The 26,585-nt window shown below is 49.9% G+C and overlaps 2 protein-coding genes and 1 long non-coding RNA gene across 7 annotated transcripts; 2 read left to right on the plus strand and 1 right to left on the minus strand.

Moving 5' to 3' along the window:
• Window positions 1–515: 515 nt before the first annotated feature.
• On the plus strand, window positions 516–9,698 carry AP2M1 (adaptor related protein complex 2 subunit mu 1). Of its 2 annotated transcripts, XM_025451289.3 has the most exons (11): window positions 516–671; window positions 2,702–2,818; window positions 4,722–4,987; window positions 5,737–5,819; window positions 6,430–6,565; window positions 6,653–6,794; window positions 7,232–7,351; window positions 7,455–7,590; window positions 7,693–7,790; window positions 8,320–8,431; window positions 9,090–9,698. In XM_025451289.3, the coding sequence occupies exons 2-11, from the start codon at window positions 2,745–2,747 to the stop codon at window positions 9,222–9,224; spliced, it is 1,302 nt and encodes a 433-aa protein (XP_025307074.1). In that variant the 5' UTR covers window positions 516–671; window positions 2,702–2,744; the 3' UTR covers window positions 9,225–9,698. The 2 variants fall into 2 exon arrangements, with proteins under 2 accessions (XP_025307074.1, XP_048961627.1); XM_049105670.1 differs by lacking the exon at window positions 2,702–2,818 and having other exon boundaries at window positions 558–671.
• Window positions 9,699–12,162: 2,464 nt separating this feature from the next.
• On the plus strand, window positions 12,163–19,187 carry ABCF3 (ATP binding cassette subfamily F member 3). Of its 2 annotated transcripts, XM_025451247.3 has the most exons (21): window positions 12,163–12,320; window positions 12,554–12,701; window positions 12,840–12,919; window positions 13,428–13,474; window positions 13,673–13,770; window positions 13,870–13,992; window positions 14,191–14,457; window positions 14,772–14,852; window positions 14,943–15,002; window positions 15,128–15,184; window positions 15,294–15,316; window positions 15,423–15,478; window positions 15,596–15,796; window positions 15,901–15,977; window positions 17,041–17,085; window positions 17,164–17,296; window positions 17,835–17,923; window positions 18,015–18,106; window positions 18,294–18,426; window positions 18,553–18,640; window positions 18,731–19,187. In XM_025451247.3, exons 1-21 carry the CDS (start codon window positions 12,248–12,250, stop codon window positions 18,887–18,889), a joined length of 2,130 nt encoding a protein of 709 aa, XP_025307032.1. In that variant the 5' UTR covers window positions 12,163–12,247; the 3' UTR covers window positions 18,890–19,187. The 2 variants fall into 2 exon arrangements, with proteins under 2 accessions (XP_025307032.1, XP_025307034.1); XM_025451249.3 differs by lacking the exons at window positions 12,554–12,701; window positions 12,840–12,919; window positions 13,428–13,474; window positions 13,673–13,770; window positions 13,870–13,992 and having other exon boundaries at window positions 12,186–12,320.
• Window positions 19,188–21,830: 2,643 nt separating this feature from the next.
• Window positions 21,831–25,029, minus strand: LOC125754288 (uncharacterized). 3 transcript variants are annotated; one of them, XR_007408085.1, is made up of 3 exons: window positions 22,754–24,993; window positions 22,205–22,347; window positions 21,831–21,992 (listed from the first exon to the last, which is right to left on the minus strand). It is a non-coding gene; the product is annotated as an uncharacterized LOC125754288 (long non-coding RNA). The 3 variants fall into 3 exon arrangements; XR_007408084.1 differs by having other exon boundaries at window positions 21,831–22,347; window positions 22,758–25,029; XR_007408083.1 differs by having other exon boundaries at window positions 21,831–22,347; window positions 22,754–25,029.
• Between the last annotated feature and the right edge of the window lie 1,556 nt (window positions 25,030–26,585).

Here is a 26,585-nt window from a genome sequence, read left to right on the forward strand (position 1 = left end):
GCCTCCTCCATCTTTGCCCTTTTACTTGGGTCTTGATCCCTGGGAAGAGGCTCACATCTGGAACAAATATTTGATGAAAAGTCTTGGGAAAATCAGAGCTGGTGTTAGAAAGCAGTAAATTTAGTGCAAACACTTCTGCCAAGTCGTGTGTGTGTGTGTGTAAAGTGAGCACAGCCAGTGTTCGGACTCCAGAGACGGAAAAGGCCTACAGCAATCTCAAGCTTAACAGATGGGCTTCAACAAATGGCATTAATCCTCCGAAGCTCTCCTAGACGCTGAACAGGATGGATTGCAGACTACAATTCCCAGAATGCTCGGTAGGGAAAATGAAGCGAGTGGAGCGGCGTATGATGGGATGTGTATTTCGTGTAATACATGCCTGATAAGGCCACGCCTATCCCTCCCCAAGGCACGCCTAACCCGCTGAAGGCAGTCGGTAGTTGTAGTCTTCCTAAACCTAGAAAGGCTAAAATTGTAAGCTAGAAGGCCGAAGGGCCTGACGGGATTTGTAGTCGGCTCGGTCGCCGGACGCGCACGCGCAACTGTGTTCGGGGCGGGGCCACGGCACTGCGGTGAAAGCCGAGGCAGCGGGCTGGCGAGCAGGGGGCGGGCGGACATCTTGGGATCTGGAGAGTGGCCGGGCGGGCCGAGCAGGCGGCCGCGGACGCCAGGTAAGCTCGGAATCCGGCGGAGAGTAAGGGAGAACGCGTACCCCGCTACCCAGCTTTGCCCTTCCCTGCACTGCGCTGCGCGAAAAGCTGCCCACAGCCGGGAGGGGCCTCAGCCTTCTGATCTGGAGCTGACGGCGGGGCGGGGGCGCCCGGGGCGCGGTTGCAGGGTGGGCAGGGAGCGGCGCCCTCCACCGGCAGTCCGGCGCCTTCCGTGACAGGGAGACCTCCTGGGGTCCCCCCGGAGCCAGGATGCCGCGCGGCGCCCCCTTCCTCCCCCCCTGGTGCCTTGGCGCCGCCTCCTCCCAGCGCAAGGACAATTCCCCCATCTCCTCGACGGTGACACCCCCTCGGGCCGTCTCCCTGGGCTGTGACAGGCCTCCCACCAGCCGCACCCCCTCCCCCCAGTTGAGTGACACCCCTCGGCTCTTCTTCCTCAGACCTGTGACAGCCCCCGCAGCCCCGTGGAGCCATGTTTATCCCCGCGATGTCTTGCTCCCCTAGACGAAGAGCCCACCCCCCGTCATGCCTCCACACTTGAACCCTAAAGCAAGTTAACGCCGCCCCAGCTTTCCCCTATTCGCCACTTGTCAGTCTCCTCCCTGCTGTTTCAAAGTCTTGACCTTTGCCACACTGGAAACTCCTTCCTCCAGATGTCCCCGTCCCCCCCCCCGCCCCCCAGCCCCCAGCCCCAGCCCTCTTGCTGCTGCAGGTTCACCTGACTAGACCGCCTGGCTCCTTCTGCCCGTCCTTCCCCTTAGCTCAGTATTCCCCTCCTGCCCTGGGCCCCACCTCCGCTCCTTCGGTGCCCTGCGGCCCCTACCACTTGATATCTGTGAACTTGCTTCTTTGCCCGGGGCTCTACCTCCCATTTTTCATTTCCTTTCCCAGCCTTTTTTGGGACTCTGGGGTGGAATGTGTCCACCACCACCTTGAGAGACCTCTCACTGAGTTGGGGAGACCCTGATGGCCTCAGTAATAGGGCTTTATTTTCCAGTTTAGAAAAGTCTGCTAAACTCCCTCTGCCCTGTAAAATCAATACCAGAGCTAATTCAGGAAATCTAGAATTAAATTAACCCTTTTTCTCCTTGCAAATATTTTGACCCAAATAATTTGGATAATGCACACCTATTCTCTGCCCCTTCCTTATAGGTACTCAGGCCAGAAATGAGTTATGTCATGGTTCTGGAATCATAGAATGTCAGCTGGATTGATCTTTGTGTTTTATAAACCTGTACTCCCACCCCCTTATTTTTACTGCACTTGGGAACTGAGAGGGATCCTCCCTTTTTGAAAGGGAGGTGGTTAAAAATAACTAATAAGCAGCTTGGGTCATTGAAGTGTAGTCGGCCAAGGCTGGGCCCTTTCTCCTCTGCTCTTTTGCCTGCTTATCTGACTGCCTGGGATTGGTTGGAGCCACACTCCAGGGTCTGTGTCAGGGCCTAAGGCCTCCCTTGTCTCCTCCCCACACCCTGCACACCCTTTCCTGGAATGTTTAGACTTCTGTGAATTAGAGAGCCACAGGTTCAGGCCCTGCTGTCTTCTCCGAAGGGTTAGTGGAGCCTGAGAGACCGGGTGCTCCTAAAGCCGTGCCTGGGGGCCCCAGGCCTGAACCAAGTGGAATAATTCCTACCGCCATTCCTGCAGCCGCAGGCAGGCCTTCCCAGTGACTCACCGGCTAGAGTCTGAGTGAGAGTCTGCACAGGAAGGGGCCAAAAAGGATCTGTGCTGAGCTCAGCACTGAAAAGAGGGGGAGGGGGCTACACTCTGGGCTCAGCCCCAGGAAAGGGAGGGTCAAAATGGCCTTAGAATCCTGGGCCCAAGTCCCTCTCCATTTCTTTCTCCTTTCCAGTGTGAGATAAACAGGAACTGGAGCCTGGCTAAGGGGAGGGGCATGCCTGGGGAGGGCTTCAGGGTCACTTACTGGAGGGTTGAGTCAGGAAAAAAAGCCCAGCCAGTGACCTGCACAGCCCCACAGGGGATGTTGGCAGAGGTTCTGAGGCCTTCCCTTACCCTGCCTCCGCCTGTCCTAGGTCTGTTCTCAGAGCGATGGGCCTTGGAGACTGAGCTGCCGCCATGATTGGAGGCTTATTCATCTATAATCACAAGGGGGAGGTGCTCATCTCCCGGGTCTACCGAGATGACATCGGGTGAGTCCCCTGGCTGAGCCAGCTGTGTCCCCACCCCTCATCCCTCCTCCCCAGCATGCAGGACCAGGTCCGTTCCTACCAGAGACTGGACTTTGGCCACCCCCATCCCTCGCTGCATCTTAGAAGCTCAGCTAATACAATCTGGTTCCCATTAGGTCTGGTGGTATTGGCCTGGCAGCCAGTTATTGGCCAATAGGTGGGACCTGTGGAATGGTGTGGCCCCCCACAGTCTTAGGAACTCTTGTCCTTCCTGCCTTCTCCTTTCCTTAGTGACAGACCTAGTTGCTAGAAATGAGTGCTTTTGCCCTGGTAGATGAATTCCTCCCTTGAGGAGGAGGGAGATCTTTCTCCAGGGGGTGAAGTTAGTGGACAGGCTAGTGGTACTAGTCCATCTAAGTCTTGCTCTCAAAAGCCCTTCTCACGGTGAGAGCCTTCACTGAATTCTCTTGAAAGCTTCTCCAGGCTGCCAAATCCTCTCCTACTCCCTTTCTCAGGAGGAGGCAGGCTGCTGACTCAGCTGTTTTCAGTTCCTCTGGGCCACTCCTAGAAGAGAGGTTGTGAGCAAGCTTGGGGCACTCTCCGGGTCACTGAAGGAAGGGCAGGGAGGCCATGCTGCCCTTCCTGGCCTACCAGAGTAGACCCGGAATAGCTCCTTGTTCTAGGTCCCTCAGACCTTAGCAAAGAGACACAGCCTGCCTTCTCACTCTGCCCCACACTGCATGCCACTATTCTTTCCTGAATGAGAGGACATGTCCTAGCCTCAGCAGCTCTAATGAGATTAGGCATCTCTGGTTCATGCTGCCCTGTTTTTCTTCCTCCAAGAGCTTAGGTTAAAGAGTTATAGGATGGGCCTGCTGCAGAGCCCAATAGCTTCTTGGCTCCCAGCTCCCTGGCTAGAGGGCTGGCCTGGCCTTTGTGGCTGTTTGTCCATTGGCTGGTGGTAGGGCATGAACTAGAGTTGTGGCAGTGCCTGGCTTGCCTGAACCTGGCTGGCTATACCCATCCACACCCCCTCCTGCCTGCCCTGGATGGACCTGCTTAAGCCAGGGCACCTACTGTCTTGCATGACTTGCTATGCTTTCCACCCCTTGCCTCTTGCTCGTCTGCTTCCACTTCATGGTGTGTGCAGCCTACCCCAGGATGTTGTGTGTCTAATCCTCTCTCTCGTTGCTGTCACTCTCCTCTTCTTGCTGGCGTCATTTCTCTCATCCCATCTCATTGGCTGCCGTAGCAATAGGTAAGCAGCCTGTCAAGCTGCCGCCCAGGCACAGGTGGGTGGGGGGCCCTGCCCCCCATCATTGTTTTCTTTGTCTGTTTTCATTCCCTGAACTTGTCCTGGAATTGGATCCTGGACGGGAACAAATGGCCCAGCTCCATGGCCCCTTGGTGCTTCTTCCTTAGATTAGATTAGAGCCTACTCTGAAGTTATGCTGGCTTTGCCTCACTTCTAGAAGAGCCAGACCTCCCACTGGTGGGATCACAAGTGGGAGAACTGAAGAACAAGCAAGTTGTCTTTGTCATTTGGGCCTCGAGCTTACTGAGAAGCTGGAGAGGTGGCAGCTGGGAAATTGGGACCTCAGCAGGCCTCAGGCCTCAGCATCAGGAACATGCCTCCTTAAGTGTGATGGACTTCACTTTATTAACACTATACCTGTTCTCCTGTCATTCCCACCTGACTTACCTGTCTCTGGTGGCCTTCAGACACCAGCCCAGCTCTGGTCCTATTCCCATGCTGGGAGCCACAAGGGAACTGCCCCAGTAGTTTAGGCTTTGGCTTCAGATTCATAGTACGTGTCAGACTTAAGCAGTGAAGGGATGAAAAGTTGTTAGCAGCTGTGGTTGATCCCCATGGAGTGGGGTTTGCCTGGGTGCTGAGCAGCCCCTGTGTACTCTTTTCCCTCAGGAGGAATGCAGTGGATGCCTTTCGAGTCAATGTTATCCACGCCCGGCAGCAGGTGCGCAGCCCCGTCACCAACATCGCTCGCACCAGTTTCTTCCATGTTAAGCGGTCCAACATCTGGTTGGCAGCTGTCACCAAGCAAAATGTCAATGCTGCCATGGTCTTCGAATTCCTCTATAAGATGTGTGATGTAATGGCTGCCTACTTTGGCAAGATCAGCGAGGAGAACATCAAGAACAATTTTGTGCTCATATATGAGCTACTGGATGGTGAGGCTGGCAGGGCGGTGGGCCTAGGGTGGGGATGAACCTGATGGGGCCTAGCCTGGAGGTAGGAGCACTTGTGAGGTTCCCTCCAGTGCCCTCTCAACTTTCTTTCCTGAATATCTGCTCTTTTGAGCCCTGAAAAGGCCAGTCTAAATTCAGCCCCAAAAGAAGCTCTGAAGTAGAAGAAATAGTGAGTGGAGGTGGGGAGAGGGGGCAGAGAACCAAAAGATTTTTCAGGGGGCTAGGAACCTATCTGGGGCTTGGTAGCTGGACCTCCTACAGTTAAGCATGTTTCCTTCTTACCTTTGTAGTTTGGGCCTTAGTTCACTGACTGTCCTTCCAGCTTTCTATCTCAACAGGCTCTGCCTCAGAGCCTGAAGGAGGTTGAGATATGACCGGCTTCTGGGGTTGCATTATCTTTGTTCCTTTGTAGGGTATGATTGAAAGGAACAGAGTCTTTCTACCTTCCCAGGGTCTGTTTGTTTTCTAAGGACTCAGAGCTTCTTGATCTCTCACCCACTGGCCATAAGATTCTTCTGCTCATTTTCTCTGTGAAAAATATCTGATGTTTTAATTGTTGTCTTATGAAGCACAAATCTCAAAGTAAATGCTACAAAGCTAGAGGACATTGCTGCAGATGATCCCACACTCTTCTAGAGCTCTGCTGGCCAGATTTGTCCAGGCCAAGGGAGATATTGGACTGAAGGAGCCTTCAGCTTTTTCCAGGGCTGATAGTTCCCTTCCTTTTGCAGAGATCCTGGACTTTGGCTATCCACAGAATTCAGAGACAGGAGCACTGAAAACCTTCATCACTCAGCAGGGTATCAAGAGCCAGGTACTCCCTTGTATAGCCACAGCAAGGGTTGGGCCCATCCTCCTCAAGCTCCCCCTAGCCTTGTCTCCGCTCACTCAAGAGCCCGCCTCTACCAGGAAGCACAGGCCTGAGCCCTCTACTGTGATTGCAGGCCAATTTTGCTGCATGTGGCCCTCCACCCTAGGAGCAGCCGACTCAGCATCTCTGTTACTGGGAATAGGGTTCAAACAGTTTCCTTCTGTACTGGGGGAAGGAAGGGTGTGGGCTGCCCTGGAGGCCTGGTGTTCCTCGGGGAGAGAGCGTGGGCCTTCCTCTAGGATACAGGCCTTATAGCTGCCCTCTCCTTCTCTTCTGCCTGCCTCTTCCCGTCTGTGTCCCCCTACTGCTTCCGGTTGGCATCACATTGGCCCTTTGGCCTCCAGCATCAGGTAAGCTGTTCCCTCAGCTTCTACCTTTACAGCTTTGATCCAGTTTTCTTCGGGCCCTGCTTCATGGAGCTTATGAAAGAGATGAGTTACAGGATGGGGACTAGAAGGGAGGGGGAGTGAGAGTGGAGTAGGGACAGAGACGGGATCATTGAAGGTGGAGAGCAATGAGGCCATTAGTGTTTTTCTCTGTCCCCTCTGTGTAGACAAAAGAAGAGCAATCCCAGATCACCAGCCAGGTGACTGGGCAGATTGGCTGGCGGCGGGAGGGCATCAAGTATCGCCGGAATGAGCTCTTTTTGGATGTGCTGGAAAGTGTGAACCTCCTCATGTCCCCACAGGGTGAGAGCCCTCTCGTGATGAAGCTGGAGGGGCAGGACCAGGGCAGGATCCTCGTCCTAACTCAGATGTTCCCATGTCTATCCCCAGGGCAGGTGCTGAGTGCCCATGTGTCAGGCCGGGTGGTGATGAAGAGCTACCTGAGTGGCATGCCTGAATGCAAGTTTGGGATGAATGACAAGATTGTCATTGAGAAGCAAGGCAAAGGCACAGCTGATGAAACAAGCAAGAGGTGCCTGAGGCAGGGTTGCTGGTGGGAGAGGGTAGACCTTGGAGGGCTCTGTGGGGCCTGGTGAATCACAGGTTCCTTCAGGATTATCATTTCTGCAGTAATGCAAACTCCCACTTTCCAAGGGTGTGCTTGGCTAGTTGCTTTTGACATCTGTGCTTAAGAGAGATGAGAGGATTGTCCTCATCTTAAGGAGTAGGTAGGCCCTTTGTTTGATCCCCAGGACTGAGACTGTTTTATATATACTGATGGCCTCTCCCCAGTGTGCCTGAAACCTCTGGGTCCCAAGCAGCAGAGTTCTCCAGAGGTGGTGAGCTTACAAAGCTCACACTTATCCCTAAGTCAGCATCAGGGAACCCTGAGGCAGAAAGCTGCATTGGGATAGCTTCCCAGCCCAACTCTCTCGTACCAACGAGGAGACCTTCTGCCCCTGCTCACAGTGGAAAGCAATCAATTGCCATCGATGACTGCACCTTCCACCAGTGTGTGCGACTCAGCAAGTTTGACTCTGAACGCAGCATCAGCTTCATCCCACCAGATGGAGAGTTTGAGCTAATGAGGTGCCATTGGGGTGTGAGGAGGCAGGGGGTGCTGCTGGCAGAGAGGGGGGGAGAGGGAGGAGGACAGGCTCTGCTGTGCCAACCTTGCTCCCCACCCCTAAAGGTATCGCACCACCAAGGACATCATCCTTCCTTTCCGGGTGATCCCACTAGTGCGAGAAGTGGGACGTACCAAGCTGGAGGTCAAGGTGGTCATCAAATCCAATTTCAAACCCTCTTTACTGGCTCAGAAGATTGAGGTAAGAACAAGGGACTTGGGGAGGAGGAAGCACTGTCTCCAGGTATAAAGGCAACTGATATCAGGGCTTAACAGAGCTCCCTAACAGGTATATCACTTCTAGGTGAGGATCCCAACTCCACTGAATACAAGCGGAGTACAGGTGATCTGCATGAAGGGGAAGGCCAAGTACAAGGCCAGCGAGAACGCCATCGTATGGAAGTGAGTCTTCTTCACAAGGCTACTGCAGGGCTCAAGATGCCTTGGTGTTTCCTCTTTTAAGTTTTACCTTCATTCTCTTGAGAAAGAAAGAGAGAGAGAGTGTGTGTGTGTGTGTGTGTGTGTGTGTTGCAGTGGTAGATGTGCCTGTCTGCTTCTCCAGGAGTCTCTGCTTCTGCTTTCACCCCTATACCTCTGTGTGAGTGTGCACATGCCTGTACTTGGATGCCTGCATACATTTATCAAAATGCTTCAGTGTTTCCCCAGTTTGCTCTTGTAATATTTCTGTGAAATAGCAGGAGATAGCATACCTTTGTATCTAAGCTGAAACTGTAGCCCACAGTGCTAAAGGAATAGCAGACCCAAGGTTCCATAGCAAGTGGTTATCAGGGTCTTCACCATACTCCTTGGCCGAGCACTCCCACAACCTCTTCAGTTCCCTTACCCCCACCCCTCCAGAAAGGGACCGTCCTCCTTGAAACTCCTCCAAACTATCAGGGGCACTTGCTGCTTACTGCCCCTCTGTTCCCAGGATCAAGCGCATGGCAGGCATGAAGGAATCGCAGATCAGCGCAGAGATTGAACTTCTGCCCACCAATGACAAGAAGAAATGGGCTCGACCCCCCATTTCCATGAACTTTGAGGTATGGCAAAAGAGGAGCCTAGACCCATGGAGGGTGTGCTAAGAAAGATCTTAGGATTGTTCAGGTCAGCTTCTGCCCCTTACCACCTGCAGATGAGACCTAGAGGGGAGAAGTGACTTTTAATTCATAGACCCATTCCTTCCTCTTCAGGCCTCTTACTAGAAATTGCTATTCACAACTGACAAAAATCTTTGACTTCTAAAGCTTGTTATAAAACAATTTTTTGGAAAAATTTAGATTGTCTGCATGCTAAATAAGACACAAAGTTTATCTGTAGACAGGAGAATGGGCTGACTTTGCTTTATGTGTGTTAGACATATAATTTTCTCCACCTTATTTTTTTAAGCCCATAATATTGAGCAGGATAAGTGTGTTCTACAGTGGGTCTTTGGTTGCTGCCTCTTGCTGATTAAAGGAACTGTTTCAGGTTATCACAGTCAGGGCCTGACTTCAAACCCAAATGATTATTAGTTGCTCTTGGATATGCTTTCTTCTTAAGAAGACCCTTCTTAAGCTTCCCCCAGCTTCTTTCAGGACCCCAGTCATTCAAATACCTGTAGTAGAGAGAGATGAAGTAGGGCAGGGCTACAGAACTTCCCAGAGGAGAGCAGCTATGAGAGGAAAACCACATTCCTAACTGGAGCTGTCCCTTACCCAGGTGCCATTCGCACCCTCTGGCCTCAAGGTGCGCTACTTGAAGGTGTTTGAACCGAAGCTGAACTACAGCGACCATGATGTCATCAAATGGGTGCGCTACATTGGCCGCAGCGGCATTTATGAGACCCGCTGCTAGCTGCCCAGTAGCAGCCAGCCTGCCTCCCTACCCGCCCTTTTCCACAGGTCTGGGTGCCCTGGGCCACCACACTTCAGTGTCTCCTCCCTCCTGCTTTGCTGCCTTCCCTTTGCACCAGCCCCTGAGTCTAGGTCTGGACCAATCACGTTGTGAGCGGGACTGGTGGAGCAGTCCCTGGGCTCCCTGGGCAGGGTGGTTTCTGGGGCTCCTACTCCACCATCCATCTGTCAGCCCTGGCCCAGTGCCAGGCTCTGTGTTCTGTGACCAAAGCCAGGTGGGCTCCCTCTCCTCCCCTCCCCTGTGGCCACATCTCTGGAGTGGGAGGGTTGGCTGCCCCTCACCTCGGAGCTCCCCCAAAGGCCAGTAACGGATCCCCAGCCCTCAATCCCTATTCTGCTTTGGGATAGTGTGAGCTTCATTTTGTACACGTGTGACTTCGTCCAGTTATAAACCCAATAAACTCTGTAGAGCGGAGTTGCTAAGTGTTCTTGCGGGAGCTTGATGGGGAGGGGAACTGATGGTATTTCTCTTCCCAGATCTTATGCTGCCTGCTATGAGTAGAAGTTTATATTCTGAACTCTCTTAAGGCTCTTCTCTTGTCATGTCTCAACTGTTAGGCCCCTTGAGGTCATCCAAGCCTTTATCCTGACTGGTGTTACCCCCGGTCTCCTGTCTCCCCTCCCCCCGCAAAACACAATCTGAAGGGCAAGCAGCTCCACCTGGTCCCAGTTCCCAGAGAGTGGAGATTCTTTTCCTCATTCACTTTCAGTTTTAGGCAGGTATTTTCTTTTTCTCCTTTTTTTTTTTTTTAAGATTTTTATTTATTTATTCATGAGAGACACAGAGAGGCAGAGGCATAGGCAGACCCTGAGCCAAAGGCTGATGCTCAACCGCTGAGCCACCCAGATGTCCCTAAGCAGGTATTTTTTAATTAGAGATTGAGCAAGGTTTACATTTGTTTTTATTTTTCCCACCGTCCTAAGAAACTGACCTCTCAGTTCTGTCCTCTTCCCTATTACTCAAGCTTTCCAAACATTGGTGAGTGGGTGATAAAAGGGATTCTCCTTTCTATAACTTCCCTGTCCAAAGAATTTTGTGATAAGCTTGTTCTTACAGGGAATATTCCATGCCCTGCTGTGTGTTGGAGCAGATAAAAGCAAATTTGCTGTCATCATCTTTCCCTTGTTTGGCTCCAACTGTTTTAAACCTTAAAAAAATCTATTAGAGAAAATTTCAAATATAAATAGAAGTATCAAGATCCAGTGAACCTTCAGGTCCTGTCATTCAATTTTAACAATTATCAACTCATGGCACACTTAAGAGTCCTGTGGAATTTTTTACAACTTGCATCTGGATCTAAAGGTCCATTGTGGTCAGTGAATGCAATCTATCTAATCTAGGTATCTTTATCTATCTATCTATCTATCTATCTATCTATCTATCTATCTATATCTATTTGAGGAAGGGAGCAGGAAAGGGGCAGAGGGAGAGTGGAGAGGCTCTTAATCAGGCTCCTTGCCCAGCGTGGAGCACAATGTGGGACTCAATCTCATGATCCTAAGATCAAGACCTAAGTGGAAATCATGAATCCAACACTTAACCAGCTGAGCCACCCAGGCACCCCTCTCACTTTTTAAATCTTATAAACCATAGGTTCTACTACCCTTCAGCTCTTGGAATACTGTTGAAGAAGCCATCATTTGTAGTTTCCCCATCAGAATTCCTTTCTATCGCCCATAAAGTGGTTGCTAGATCTAGTAGCTTAGCTTTTTAAGCTTTGTTTTTTAAAGTTTTATTTTTTTTAATTAATTAATTTATTTATGATAGTCACACACAGAGACATAGGCAGAGGGAGAAGCAGGCTCCCTGCACCGGGAACCCGACATGGGATTCGATCCCAGGTCTCCAGGATCGCGCCCTGGGCCAAAGGCAGGCGCCACACCGCTGCGCCACCCAGGGATCCCTTAAAGTTTTATTTAATTTCTACATCCACTATGGGGCTCAAACTCACAACCCTGAAATCAAGAGTCGCATGCTTCTCGGACTGAGCAAGTCAGGCCCCTCAGCTTTTTAAATAGTTGGACTGAATCTTCTCAATGGCAAAAGGATAATAGACCTTAGGTGAAAATCTTAGAGCTAGGTTACGGTAAATGTAAATGTCACGTTAAATGTAAAGCAGCGTCATTTGGGGGAAATTCCTAACTTCTAGAGGGAATCCGTGAAACAAAGTAGCTCTATACGCTCGCTTACTGAGCTTACTGGTGCCGAGAAGTCTGTTTTGAGTGAGTAGGAACGGAATAAATACCAATGAATTTGCACTGGCGGATCTCATTTTCTTGCCCTTTGGCGCTAAGTGAGCTTGTGCCCTTGGGCGACGTTAGGACTGCCGAACTGTCAGGGGTGATGAGGCTGGCCACACGGATACTAGAAGCCCGGTCCGCAGGTCCCGGGGCCCAGAACAAAACCGGTGGGCCGCCAGAACTGCGCAGCGGACTTCAGACAGCTTAGAGACGAGCATGAGTCAGCAAAGCTCTCGGTGGCCCCCAAAACCGGCCAGCTGGGCGCGATGAGACAGACGCGCTTAAGGGAATGCAGAGGATCTAGCGAGACCCGTGCGCATTATCAACCGCCCGACTCTTGGGAGGTTCCCGCCCGCGGGACCATCCGTGTATCGCGCCCTGATAAGCCGCGAGCTCCCGTGCACCCCGCCCCCGCCGCCGCCGCCTCTCGGAACTCTGCCTCCCAGAAGGCAGCGAGAACCGCACATGTGGCTAATTTTTCAGCGGAAACAGCGTTGCGCAAGCGCAGAGAGAGAAGCTCTAGCGTAGGCTCTGAGTGGCGCTTGCGCACGGTTCCCCCAGCCCCGTCCACCTGGTCCACGGGGTTCCGGGCACTCCGCGCCTTTCTTACGTCATCACCACGCATGCGCTTTGGAAGGAGAGGCGAGCTCTTGGGAGACCGGCGGGAGGCGCGTCTGGGCTGCGGTCTAACTGCGCCTGCGCGGACGGGAGCCCGACCGGAACATGGCGACTTGCGCTGAAATCCTGCGGAGCGAGTTCCCCGAAATTGACGGACAGGTCTTCGACTACGTGACGGGTGAGCCGAACCGGATCCGTGCGCTGGCGAAGCCGAGATGGAAACCAGTGGGAGAAAGACTGAGGGAGGGTGGTGCCGGGGACCGCTGCTAGGCCTCTCCTCTGCGTGACCTCTCGTCCAGAGGGCCGGTTAGGTCTGGAGCCCGAACCGGGGCCGTGCGTGGCTCGGGGACTAAAACCGCTTGTATGTCCGCCCTTCCCTGTATCTTCCTTGACCCGCCATGCCCGGCCCAGGCGTCCTGCATAGCGGCAGCGCGGATTTCGAGTCTGTGGATGACCTGGTGGAAGCGGTGGGGGAACTGTTGCAGGAGGTGTCCGGGGACAGCAAGGATGACGCGGGTATCCGGGCTGTGTGCCAGCGCATGTACAACACTTTGCGCCTGTACGTGCCAGGGTAGGGGGGCTCGTGGGGGCGGTGGGAAGGTGGACGGTCAAGAGACAAGACGTAAGGGAAGAAGATCTGGTGGCCGCAGAGCTTTTTATTCAGTTCCTGACTGCACTTTCTGTTCCTGCCCTTAAGGGATGAGCCTCAGACCCAGGGAAACAGCCAGGTGCTACTAGACGCCCCCATCCAGTTGTCAAAGATAACAGAAAACTACGGTGAGACTGAGGGAAGACTGAACTAGCTGCTCTCCGCCTTTGTCTCAGCCTCCACCCCCCACCCAGGCAGCTATCCCCTGGAACCCAGGACTCTTGGTACCCCTTTTCCTCACAAGAAGGATGTAGTAGCTAGTTGACGTTTTCACTGAGGGCAAAGAAGGCCACTAATAAAGGGAGTAGGGCTGGAGAGTTCTCCAAGCTATTAGGTGGGGTAGGAAGCTTATGGGCCTTGGAGCTGGACCGACTTAGGTTTATTTCCCAATTTTGTGACTTTCTAATCAGCTGCACGAGCTTCTAAGAGTTGCTTATCAGCCCCAGTCTCTGTATTCTCAATCTGGGAGGTGTTTTTTATTTTCATTTTTGAAGTATGGGGCAGATGATAGCTATTTCTGGGATTGTGAGACTTTCCTTGAAATGTCTGTGTCTGTGCCTGCTTCATATTAGTTACTCAAAATGTTAGTTTCCCTTCCCTCAGGGAGAAGGTGACTGCTTTTCTTATCGCTTACAGACTGTGGCACCAAACTTCCAGGACTGCTAAAGAGGGAACAGTCCTCGGTGAGGAGGAGGAGGAGGAGGAAGAAGGGGGGGGGGGTCTCTGGTAGGGGTGAAGGTTGACTGTAAATACTGGAGGATCTTTCTGGGGGGTTTCTGATTATGTCTTTCCCTGAAAGCAGGGTGACTTAAGATGCTCTTTCTGGGGCTCCTTTCTGAGCCTACAACCTAGGCTGAAATGGTTGTGTTTGGACCTTTAAGACAGTGAATGCAAAGAAGCTAGAGAAGGCTGAGGCTCGACTGAAGGCAAAGCAGGAGAAGCGCTCAGAGAAGGACACACTTAAGACCAGCACTCCTCTGTGAGTTGAGCAAGAAGGGCTGAGAAGAGAATAGAGCAGTCTGTTGGAATGGAAGGGTGGCTGGGAGTGCTAAAAGCCATCCATTTCTCTCTTTGAAAGAGTCTTGGAAGAGGCATCAGCCAGCCAGGCAGGCAGCAGAAAGGAGAGTCGGTTGGAATCATCTGGCAAGAACAAATCATATGATGTGCGAATCGAGAACTTTGATGTGTCTTTTGGTGATAGGTGAGGGAGTGGCAGTGTGTGTGGGGGGGCAGGGGGGTGCACTTTTCTTTTTCCAATTAAAAGAATTTGGACAGATGAAACAGGGTTAAAATAACATTAGGTTTTGTGGTTAAATTTGCTATATACCTGTCTCTAGAGCAGCACCCTTTGTCTTGTTCCTCTAGAGCAGCATCCTTTGTCTTGTTCCTACCCCTGCAGGGTACTATTGGCTGGAGCAGATGTGAACCTGGCATGGGGCCGCCGCTATGGGCTGGTGGGGCGAAATGGGCTGGGGAAGACGACACTCCTGAAGATGTTGGCCACTCGGAGCCTGCGAGTTCCAGCCCACATTTCCCTACTGCACGTGGAGCAGGAGGTTGCTGGAGATGACACTCCTGCCCTGCAGAGTGTGCTAGAAAGTGACACTGTAAGAGAGGACCTTCTGCAGAGGGAGCGGGAGCTCAGCGCACAGATTGCTACTGGCAGGTAAGCACTCCAGGTGGGGAGCACCTGGCATCCATGGCTCTTCTTTGCAGAGTACCTGTCATACTGCCACAATCCATAACTTGCACGCTCATCTTAGCAGCAGAACTTAGAACTTGGCACCGTGGAGCTATAAAGCCCTGTTCCTTCCACAGTGCCCACTGCCCTCACTGACTCGAACAGGTGCTTCCTGTAGTCTGTTCCTGTCCTGGCAACAGGCAGTCAGTGGTCTGCTTTCTAACTGCGTAGACTATGGGGCATTCCACCTAGAGTGCCCCCATTCAGGCTGAGTGCTCTTTTTCCCATCCCCACTTTAGGGCTGAGGGCTCAGAAGCTGCACAGTTGGCAGAAATATATGCCAAATTGGAGGAGATTGAGGCTGACAAGGCACCTGCCAGGTATTTAAGATTTCCCCTTCCCTCTTTCAGATTTTACCTTTCCCTTCTGTTACATGTTTCAACCAGGTTCTTCAATCTCTTCACTTCTAGGGCATCAGTCATTCTTGCTGGGCTTGGCTTTACCCCTAAAATGCAGCAGCAGCCCACCCGGTGAGTGGCCCTTGCCATTCTTGGCCATGAACACTGTTGGCTCTGTCTCTACCTATCCTGGTGAACACCTATCCCTGATGTGATCTCTGTTTTTTGTTTTGTTTTGTTTTGTTTTGTTTCTTTAGAGAGTTCTCAGGTGGTTGGAGGATGCGACTGGCCCTGGCCCGGGCTCTGTTTGCTAGGTGAGTCTCCTGGGCCTATTGTGGATACTGTGGAGGATGGGCCTTGGCTCATGGGAGGTCACAAGCTGCTGACCTAAGACCTCAAGGCTTACATTCTTCTTTTCTATAGGCCAGATCTTCTTCTGTTAGATGGTGAGTTTGAAATGGGGCACCTTGACTTTGGGATGGGGAAGGATGGAAATATTCAGTCAGGTTCTACAGCTCTTCATCCCAAATGTATCCTCCCACACTTTTCCAGAACCCACAAACATGCTGGATGTAAGGGCCATCCTGTGGCTGGAGAATTACCTGCAAGTGAGTGCCTAGAGATGCTAGAGTAGGTCTAGGGAAGGTCTGCCTCTAAGACACTGGGGCGGGGGCTGAAAGATGACTGCCATCTCAAACTGGGCCTGCCATCCTGTGACCCCTCAGACATGGCCCTCTACAATCCTGGTCGTCTCCCACGACCGCAACTTCCTGAATGCCATAGCCACAGACATCATCCACCTGCACAGCCAGCGGCTAGATGGCTACCGGGGAGACTTTGAGACCTTCATCAAGAGCAAGCAGGAGCGGCTGCTCAACCAGCAGCGTGAATATGAGGCACAGCAGCAGTATCGCCAGCATATCCAGGTATATGGGACAGGCAGGGCGGGGGAGGGGGGCCCATCCCATGGGTGTTAGAGTTTGCAGGAATGTTGGGAACCTGACCAGTGCCTAAATTTATCCACCCACAGGTTTTCATTGACCGGTTTCGCTACAATGCCAACAGAGCCTCTCAAGTGCAGAGTAAACTTAAGATGCTGGAGAAGCTGTAAGTAGGGTCCCTTGACCAGGCCCTGACTTCTGTTCTCTTAATTTCTTCTCTTGTTTTGCAGGGCACTCCTTGTCCTCCCATTCTAGATCTCCCTTTTTCTAGAAACCAGCTTTAGTCTCCTCTCCAACAGGAAAGCAGAGCATTTTATACTATTGTTGGAAATTAGTATTGCTCCCCACAGGCCTAGGCAATCACTAGTTTACTTTCTCTAATCTATTTGCTTATCCTGGACGTTTCATATAAACAGAATCCTATGACGATGTTTTGTGCCTGACTTATTTTACTTAGCATAATGTTTTTGAGGTTCCTTCATGTTGTAGCACATATCAGTACTTCCTTTCTTTGTAGTATTTCATTGTAAGGACATACAGCAGTTTGTCCATTGCTTCGTAAGTTGAAGGATATTGGAAATGTTCTTCTTAACAGTGCTGTGGACACTTGTGTACAAGTTTCTGCGTGCGTATATGTTTTCTATGCTCTGAGGTGAATACCTCAGAGTGGAATGCTGGGTTACAAGATAATTCTATGTTTAACTTTTTGAGGAACTGCCAAACTTTTCTAAAGCAACCATATCATTTTATATTTCTACCAGTGATGTACGAGGGTTCCAACTTCTCCACATCCTTGCCAACACTTATTGTCTGTCTTTTTAATTTTAGCCAGCCTAGTGGGCGTGAATGATATTTCACTGTGGCTTTGATTTGCATTGCTTTAATGACTAATGATGTTGAACATTGGGGGCTTAATCTTAAAGCAACCTTTCTAGAGGTGTTAGTGGGTGTGCAAGGAGGGGAGCCTAAAATCAAAGGCTTAGGTTTTTGTGACATTGAAATATTTATCACAGTGTTTTAACAGGTGGGCCAAAAACCTACAATAAGGATGACCCTATTTTTCAGCATATAGTGAATTGGAATAAAGGAGTCTAAAATAAGAATGTGGTCTGGATGGTGGGAGTGCAAGCTTTTTCTAAGTTTTCTCTGGACATATATTACTTGTGTAATAAGAACAAATTAAGTTAGTCTTTAAAGTCATAAATCTGGTCTGTTCCCTCTCTCCTCAGACCAGAGCTGAAACCTGTGGACAAGGAGATGGAGGTGGTGATGAAGTGAGTGCTGGGCCAAGAGGCTGGTGGGGAGCTTGTGTTTCTGGCTGCTCCCATGTTCCTCACCACCACCTCCTATAGGTTCCCTGATGGGTTTGAGAAATTCTCACCGCCAATTCTGCAGCTAGATGAGGTGGATTTCTACTATGACCCTAAGCACGTCATCTTCAGCCGTCTCTCCGTCTCTGCTGATCTTGAGTCCCGCATTTGTGTGGTATGGTTTCTGTTTCTCTGTTCTGTGAGCCGGGACTCTCCCACACCAGCATGTGGTGTGATTGGCCCAGATCCTACGACTTCAAAGGGAAATGGTATGCAGGAGCAGGAGTTGGCCTGGGCCAAGGACTCTGCTATCCTTCTCTGCAGAGATAGCCTGGCTGGTGGTATTTAATGAATACTTAGAGCAAGATTTTGTCTTACTAGTTAGTCTCAGCTCTGAGTTTTCTCAAACCACGGAACATGGAAGAGAGATCATGGGCTTCAGGATCAGATTTCAGGTCTTGACTGCCAGTTGCTGGCTCGGTTACTAAGTGGACCTCTACCTCACTCTGTTATTGGGAGGATTAAGTTTCCTGCACTTAGTAGGTATTCGGGTGTCAGTTCCCTTTACATCTGTACTAGTTGTTCCATTTTTCTATATAGTTTTTTAATATTCTGTAGTTGTTGAAGGAATCATTGGTCGGAACCAATTCTCTCCTTTGCTTCGGTGTTGTACACACATCCACTCTTCATGATTCTCATGGTTCTTTTCACAGGTTGGGGAGAATGGGGCTGGGAAGTCTACCATGCTGAAGCTACTTATGGGGGACCTGGCACCTGTTCGGGGCATCAGACATGCTCACAGGTAAAGCCCCCAGTCCTCAACTACTCTGTAGCTACACTCCTTTACAGTCATTGCCCTCCATTCCCTCGTTCCACCTTTGTTCCACCTGTAGGAATCTGAAGATTGGCTACTTCAGCCAGCACCACGTGGAGCAGCTGGACCTGAATGTCAGTGCTGTGGAGCTGCTGGCCCGCAAGTTTCCTGGTACCTTAGGGATTTGAGTCGAGAAAAGAGGTGACCCCTACAGCTAGGCCTTTCTTGGGGTGGGGTGCCAAGCAACAAGCCCTGAGTCTAGGTATAAGGACATGGGCATTTGGAGGTAAGGCTGAGGGGGGAGTGTAGGGAGGGAGTCAGGTCAAGAACCCACTTGATGGGGTGAGGCCTCTTCCAGGGCGGCCTGAGGAGGAGTATCGTCACCAGCTGGGCCGGTATGGCATCTCTGGAGAACTGGCCGTGCGCCCTGTTGCCAGCTTGTCTGGGGGCCAGAAGAGCCGAGTAGCCTTTGCTCAGATGACCATGCCCTGGTGAGCTCTTGCTTTCTCCTCTATCCATCTTGCCTAGTAGAAAATGTTTCTCTTATCTTCATATCAGGGGAGTTCATTTTCTCCCAACCCCCATAACTGCCTATCTCCCTGGGTACTGCCTTCCAGCCCCAACTTCTACATTCTGGATGAACCCACAAACCACCTGGATATGGAGACGATTGAGGCTCTGGGCCGTGCTCTCAACAATTTCAGGGTCAGTGTGCCTTCAGGCTGCCCAGTCCTCCCCAAGCCTCAGCACCTCAGAGAGCCCGCCTGAGTGATTCCTGGTTTCCTCTCTTTTCAGGGTGGTGTGATTTTGGTGTCCCACGATGAGCGCTTCATCCGGTTGGTGTGCCGGGAGTTGTGGGTGTGCGAAGGCGGCGGCGTCACCCGGGTCGAGGGGGGGTTTGACCAGTACCGCGCCCTTCTCCAGGAACAGTTCCGCCGTGAGGGCTTCCTCTAGGGCCACCAGGCTGAGGACTGTGCCCAGGACATGGACTGGTCTTTCAGACCCCTGGGCCGCCATGTGGGCAACCATCTCCAGGCCACGGACTTCCCCCAACTTTGGGGACAGCCTTATTTCCAAATCTCCTTTTGACTGGAGCATCCTCTGCACAACCCTGGGAGCCTCTAAGTGTCTGTGAGGACTGATCTTCAAGGGAAGGGGTGGGGGGGTGCCCTCTGGTTATAGATTCCCCCCCACTGCCCCAGCTCTGACTGGGCCCCAAGTGGCTGCTGTGTAAATTAAATCTCCCCCTGCATCTCCCTGGCTTCATCTCTGCTGCTCTCTGGCAGGGCTGCAGTGGTTGCCCACTGTTAGGCAGTGTGGGCTCTGTGGTTTGGGGTTTTTGTAACACTTTCATCAGTCACACGGATGAGGCTGTGGCAGCACCAGCCTTGTCTCTGGAAGGAGATGTTCTTAAAGCTGTTGAGGCTTAGAGGTCACCTGCCTGACTTTGGGTGGGCTGAGCTGGTGGAAAGAAGGGCAGCATAGTACATCACTGGCGTGCTGTACCCTATAGCCTAGGCTCAGGCTCAACTGAAGGGGGGCTTGGTTTCTGCTGCCTCAGTCCCACTGCTTGTGGAAGTGAACTGATGCTGTAACCTGGCCTCCTATACCGTTTGTCAGCTGCTTAGTCTAGTGGTCTCTGACGTAGGCTCACCCTGCTTCTCTGATCTAGATCCTCAGATGGAGTTGAAAAACCAAGAAACTATCTTTGTCCCCATTTTGTTTGGGTGGTTTCATGTTGTTTATTTTCCCTCGAATCATGTAGGAAGGGCTTGGGAAGTAGGGAATTGAGAACAAGGTCAAATTTGAAGAAACAGCACTTTGTTTTCAAATTAAGTGATCTCCGAGAGGAGAGGAGATGTTTAATAGAGGCCATGTGACTTGTAAATATTGTTTCTTAAGGACTCAGCTGCTATATATAATTGTTAGAAAACCAAAATAGGAACCTTGAGTTCCTGGGGATCCCTGGGTGGCTCAGCGGTTTGGCACCTGCCTTTGGCCCAGGGCGCGATCCTGGAGTCTCGGAATCGAGTCCCTCATCAGGCTCCTGGCATGGAGCCTGCTTCTCCCTCTGCCTGTGTCTCTGCCTTTCTCTATTATAAATAAATAAATCTTTTTTTTTTTTTTTTTTTAAAGGAACCTTGCGTTCCTGAAAGACAGCAGAGAAACCAGAGTCCACAGAAGGAACGTGGTGGCTTCGTGGAGAATTGTAGTCACAAAGCTCAACCTAGGATTCTTAGTCCCTGAGGCTATTGTAATGTGTAGGTAGCTGAAGGAAAGAGGCTGTTTTGCCAGAGAAAATAAAGAAGGAAGACTCTGGTTACTACAGAGCAGGTGCTGATGGACACAGGAAGCTGGCCAAAGGGCCGCCAATCGGCCAGCCTCAAACCACCCTATCCACCCCCCCACACCAGAAGTCCAGAGTTGGTGTTCTTCCAGCCATGTCTGTGGCCATGGGCACCATCAAAGTCGTGAGAGCCTTCTCACAGCTCCCACCAAACTCCCAACCTCAGGCCTACAGGTGAGCCAGTCAGGGGCCATGTCGGGTAGGCTCTGTGCCTGCCTGTTTGCCAGTCTCTCAGCCCTTTCACCCCTCAGTAACTTGTGAATCCCTCTAGGAGTCCTCAATTCCTCAGTCAGTGAAAATGTACCTGGAGGGTTCTGTGACACAGAATGTGCTTCTTTAGACATGGCTTTGTGTACAGAGAGCACAGGCATGGGAGTTGGGCCTCAGATCAAGCCCCAGCAACGTCACAATAGAGGGAGCCACCAATATTAGCTCAGTAACCACAGGAAATCACTGAAGCTTTTTCTTTTTTAAGATTTTATTTATTTATTCATGAAAGACCCAGAAAGAGAAAGGCAGAGACCTCAGCAGACTCCACACAGGGAGCCTGATATGGGACTCAATCCCGGGACATGATCTGGGGACTCTAGGATCACTCCCTGGGCCAAAGGCAAGATGTTCAACTGTTGAGCCACCCAGGCGTCCCTCACTGAAGCTTTCTGAACACCTTCTTCCTTAGTTTCTTTATAGGATTGTTGTGAGGCTTAGCCAGCAAGCACATAATACATAAGCATTCAGAAAGTGATTCTTGGGTGACCAGTCTATGATTTGAAGGCTTATTTGAGAAAAAAGGTAAGTTTTCTCTTGAGTGACTCCAGAAGTAGACCACTTTGGTCTAGAAAACTTTTTAAATAGCTCAGGCTGCTTTCTAAGAGTGAGTTTCCCATCTCAGACTTGTTCAACCCTGCCAGGCTCTGAAGAAGGGCTCTAAGGAGGCAGCACTGGATAGCCTCTGAGTTGGCTTCCAGTTTTATGATTCCATGAAAGAAATGTGAAGAGCTTTTAAATATGGCAATATAAGCCTCTGCTGCAGGACTTCAGAAAGGTGGAATAAATGAATTGCAGCAGCTGAGAAAGACTCCACCATGTGTGTAAAGTGAACTTCTGGAAATTAGGGAAGGGAGTTAGCAGAATATGGTTGTCCTGAGGGATGGGAAATGTGGGCCAAGCCAACCAGCTCCATTCCAGAGAGCATGGGGCAGGGAGGAGAGAGGAAGATGACACAAAAGACTGCCCTTGATCACATCAGCCAGTGTATCATGGCAGCCACCCCTTTCATGCTATGGAGGCCCTATCTAACTCCCAATCATTGGGAAGCTGATCCCTGCACAGTTGCTGGTGCTGGGGCTTCCTGGCCCCCCGTCACACCTTTGAACCAATCCAGAGCCAGCTGGATTGAAAGGCCTCATTCTGCAGGATCTTCACTGAAATCCTAGCCTCTGCTTCTCCCTACCACACTCACCAATGCCTTCTCAGACAACCTGGCTGGTCCCCAGTGGACCAGGGCGCGATGGGTCTCTGTACCAATCTCCACAACACTCAAAAGACGCCAGTCAGAATTATTTATTCCAGTGTGATATTACTGTCTTTGAGATTTGCTAGATGTAGACATTCTGGTATGCTGTCACTGGTTTCCAGGTAAATTTTAGCACAGAATAGAGAAGGTGCCTTTTACCCTTGTCTGGCCATGCCACAACCTGATCTGTCATTCTGGAACAGAACATCCTACTAGGAGCTGCTCCCCAGACCTGGTCTGGTCCACCCACAGATCCAAACCAAACAACAACCTGCTCGCATCAGAGCATCATGGCTCTGCACCAGCCTGAGCTTGCAGACTGGATGACAGAGCCTCCGGGAGGTACCAGGCAGACTCACAGGGTAGGTCTGTAACCTGACTGAAGGGCTGCGAGGGTTTTTCAAACCTGGAGTGATGGACTCTGCTTTATCCACACTCTCCAAGTGCACTCTCCATCACTGTGCTTCCCCCGTGATAAGCTGCGTGCTGTTACCATTAAGATCCTCGATACCTTTGAATGGCTTGCTCACCTTTGCATCTTCTGTGCATCTAAAGTTCAATTAAAATGCTTGGTAAGTGAATATTTGGAGAAAACTGAAGTGAGAAAAAGTGGAGAATGACACTGGAGGAGGGGGAGAGCACAAGCAAGGAGACCAGCAGGGAGGCCATGACCAAAATCCACCCCTAGGGATGTGGGGTCAGGATGATGGAGGCAGTCGCGAGACCACGGAGGGTGGTATGGGGACTCAATAAGAGGTTTTGAGCTCTGCCCAAATGCAAGATGGCTCCTTTCACTGGGCCTAAATCTTGAAATAAGTGAAATGAAATGAAAGCTTTGGGACACTAACAGGTTGAAAAAGGATCCCGGTTTTTAAACCTCCCCTTCTTCCTTTCAGCACAATGCTCAAATAATATTTGGAGTCTTTTGTAACAGGTACCATTGTAAGTGCTTTACCTACACTGAATCAGTCTTCACATCGCTATAAATTGACAGTTATTATGCCCATTTTACAGATAAGGAAACACTCTTGACAGTGGGTGTCAGGGCTGGAATTCAGGCCAGGCTGGCTCTAGACCTCAACTCCTAGCTGCTACATAGCTGCCACTTAGCTCCTCCTGTGACATCAGTCGGGTTCTTAATTCTAACACTTAAAACTCATCATTGATTGCATGAGGCAGGAGCCCAGGATTGAACAAGCTTCTCTCAGAGGGTAAGCTGATGAATGGAAGTACCTGGCACAGGGGCTGACATGCTAGGTGCTCAGTGGATCATTAAGTGTTCTGAAAACAGCATAGTGAAAAGTCATGCATGGGGTTGGTGAGACCAGCTCTACCACTGAGGGCAAGTCAACCTCTCCTGAGTAAATTCTCTTTATTCATCAAATGGGCATAATACTATTTGTCCTGCCTGCTTCTTTGGGTAATTGGATGGTTTAATTGAGACAATTAATTGTCTTTAATTCAGACAATCTTGTATAAACTGAATAATTTTTTCAATAAACTGTAAAGTGCTATGGATCTAACGGGTATCATTTCATGGGAGAACTGATATGGCAACAGCCTAGAGCTTCCTCCAGAGACAGAATCAGACATGAGCACACTAATACTCAAGGCCATCATCAAGATGTCACCCCAGAAGGGCCACCCCACAACCCTCCTTGTCTGCTGAGCCAGGCAGGCATCAGAAAGCATGTGTGCAGGAATGCAGCATGAGACTGCCTGACACCTGCTAACTTGCATGAAGTTGGGCAGAAATCACTGTGTAATTTAAGCCCATTATAATATGTATACATCATGCCCTGTTGGTAATTCTAGGGTTTTGTTTTCTTTATTTTAAATAAATGGGTGGTTTGGGAGTGATTTCTGCTTTACTATATATACAGAGACCTTTGAAACCCTAAATTAGAGTACATAAATGTTTGTCAACCGACACTACAGCATTTTTAACCCTGAAGAATGCTTCACAAATACTCTTTTGGTCTTGTCCTCCCACTAATCTTGTGTTAAATGGCTCCTGCTGAGTTACTCCCATTTTACAGAACAGGGACTTGAAGCAGAAAGATGTTAAGTGTCTTGCTCAGGTTCAGATACCTCTTTTTGTGCAGAGAGGGCACCAAGAACCAAAGTATGTGGGTTTCCAGCCTTGCCACATCTCTCCAGATCACCCCATTCTCAGATTGTTCTGCAGCTTTACATACAATGGGTGACGTTCTACTGAGCACTCCCAGGGTCAGGAGCCCTTCTGCCCTTTTAGGGAAGTGTTTGAACCCGGGATGAGGGTAAGTGACCGTGAGTCTGATTTGTTTTAACTTGTAAATTAGAGAGAGAGCTCTGGAATCAGAACTTCACTCTAGTTTGGATTCTATTATTGAATGGCTATGTCACCTTGGCAAATGAAGCTGCTCAGTGCCTCAGTTTCCTGATCTGTAAAATAAGAACAGTAGTGGTCTTTACACTGTAGGTTTATTGTGAATATTAAATCAGATAATACAAACCACACTCTCATCATGGGCCCACTAGTTCCATAAATGTTAGCCATTATGATGATAATTAATATTAGTTGTGACCTGCACTGCTTTACTGATTTTTAGTGAGGTAATATTTATGATGCCCTGTGGCTGAAAACCACTGTATTTAGTCATGGTGCCTCAACCAAAATGACAGGTACCTACACGTCCAACTTTGTGTCCTTGGGCTAGAAAGGACTGCTTTTTGGATTCCTACCCATTGCAAAGACTTTTTCCCTAGATTCTTCTACACATGCACACACGCCCCTCTAGTTCTTTCTGGATATTCTCTACTCAATCTGTTCCATCACTCAATACTTTGTTCCAAGTTGGGAATTCTCCAACAGTAGAGGAATCTAGGTTTTTCCTAACTGCCAGGGACCTTTGAGTAAAATCATTCTAAACCTTCTCACCCCCAATGATTTCTTCCTTCTCTTCTTCCACAAGCCCTACGGTCAGAACAGAAGTGTGACATGTCCAGAACTTGGAAGTAGAATTATCTAGAATACAACTCATAAGAACCAACAACGATTGAGATGTAGAAGTCATTCAAGAGCTTGTACATTGTGTCAGGGTTGGAGGGGCATTTAAGAACTGTCATGAATGAGGCACAATTAAGGCAAGGAAGAATAAGTGATTAGAACAATACACAATATGGGATTGGAATCAAGAGTGCCAGGATCCCGCAATGGAGAAGAGAAAGTATAAGAGACCAAGCATTTTCAGTGGGTCCCCAGACCTGCTGAGAAGAGGCTGACGTTACCTGGTGACTTGACCTTCAAGCAGGTCTTGCCTTCAGAGGCCCTGGATGCCCTAGTCATTCAGAGCTTGACACTACAGGCCCCAGAGCCTTATCCACTAATCCCCCCACTGCATTCCACCCTCATCTGGATTCTTTAGCTTGTGACTTGGTTTGGCCTTTCTCACCCAGAGAGGATATACTGACCAGTAAAGTTGGATTTTCAGGTCTCCTGTCAGCTGCATTTCTAATAACATATTAATAAACTGATGCCTGGTTTATATAGCAGTCTCTTCTGAGACTGTGGCTTGATGTAACAATAACAATATATGGAGCACTATATACCAAGCGTTGGTCTAAGCATTTTATGTGAATTGACCAATCCTCATAACAAACCAGTGAGGTATGGATTATCTTTATAAGTGAGAAAATGAAGGCCCAGAAGAAAACTTGAAAAAGCAAAAGAAAACTTGCTTGGATCCAGCCAGCTTGTTGAGGGTCTGAGCTGGGCTTGCTCTGAGGTCACGATGAACCCAAAGGTCCACTTGCCCACTCTAGCACAGCAAGGCACCTTAACCACGTTGATATTTAGTACCTGAGGTGGTGGTGAGCAGCTCTGTGCCGTGGTGACCTCAGTGAGAACTGGGGCCCTAGGAGGGCCACATCTGAGTGGCCTGCCAGCCCATCTGGGGCATATTGCTATGTTTCAAAAGATTATATGAAACAAATTTAATTTGTTAAATAAGGGATCCCTGGGTGGCGCAGCGGTTTAGCGCCTGCCTTTGGCCCAGGGCGCGATCCTGGAAACCCGGGATCGAATCCCACGTCGGGCTCCCGTTGCATGGAGCCTGCTTCTCCCTCTGCCTGTGTCTCTGCGCCTCTCTCTCTCTCTCTCTCTGTGTGTGACTATCATAAATAAATAAAAATTTAAAAAATAAAAATAAATAATTTGTTAAATAATAATTATTTTCCTATTAAAATGTAATCAAAAACATAATACGATACTAATCACAGTTTCTGATCAGCCTTAAATAATCACAGTTGCCAACCCAAGTTATTTGATTCCAGCCCCAAGAAAAGAAATAGTTTAATCTAGGACTAATGTCTCTGGTCCCATCTTACTGTCTTCTCAGATCCCAGGCTGAGATGTTAGTGCCCTGGGAAATGCTGGGCTGCTGCCTTCTACTTTCCACAGGCTGCCTCTCTGAACACTGCTACTTCACCTTTGCCTCACTGGTATGCTCAAGAATGGGATAGCCAGGAAGGTTTGGTCTGGGATGTTTGGGTGTCCAAGGAAACAGCATTCCATCTGACTTGACATTTACCATTTACCAAATAGCTAATCTTGAGGTTTAGCCTTCCCCTCTGTAAAACAGGTATGGCAACCAGTAAATCCCCGGGCTGATTTACTCAATATTCTGATATGAACACTGTCCAGAGGTGAAGCTCAGAGAGGCCCCCCTCACTTGACAACTGGAGGGTTCTTCGCAGAACAACTTCTACACACCTATCATGGGGTATGTGCAGTACCAGTTCTCTGG

The sequence above is a fragment of the Canis lupus genome, chromosome 34 (assembly GCF_003254725.2).
Source record: "Canis lupus dingo isolate Sandy chromosome 34, ASM325472v2, whole genome shotgun sequence".
Classification (NCBI taxonomy): Eukaryota; Metazoa; Chordata; class Mammalia; order Carnivora; family Canidae; genus Canis; species Canis lupus.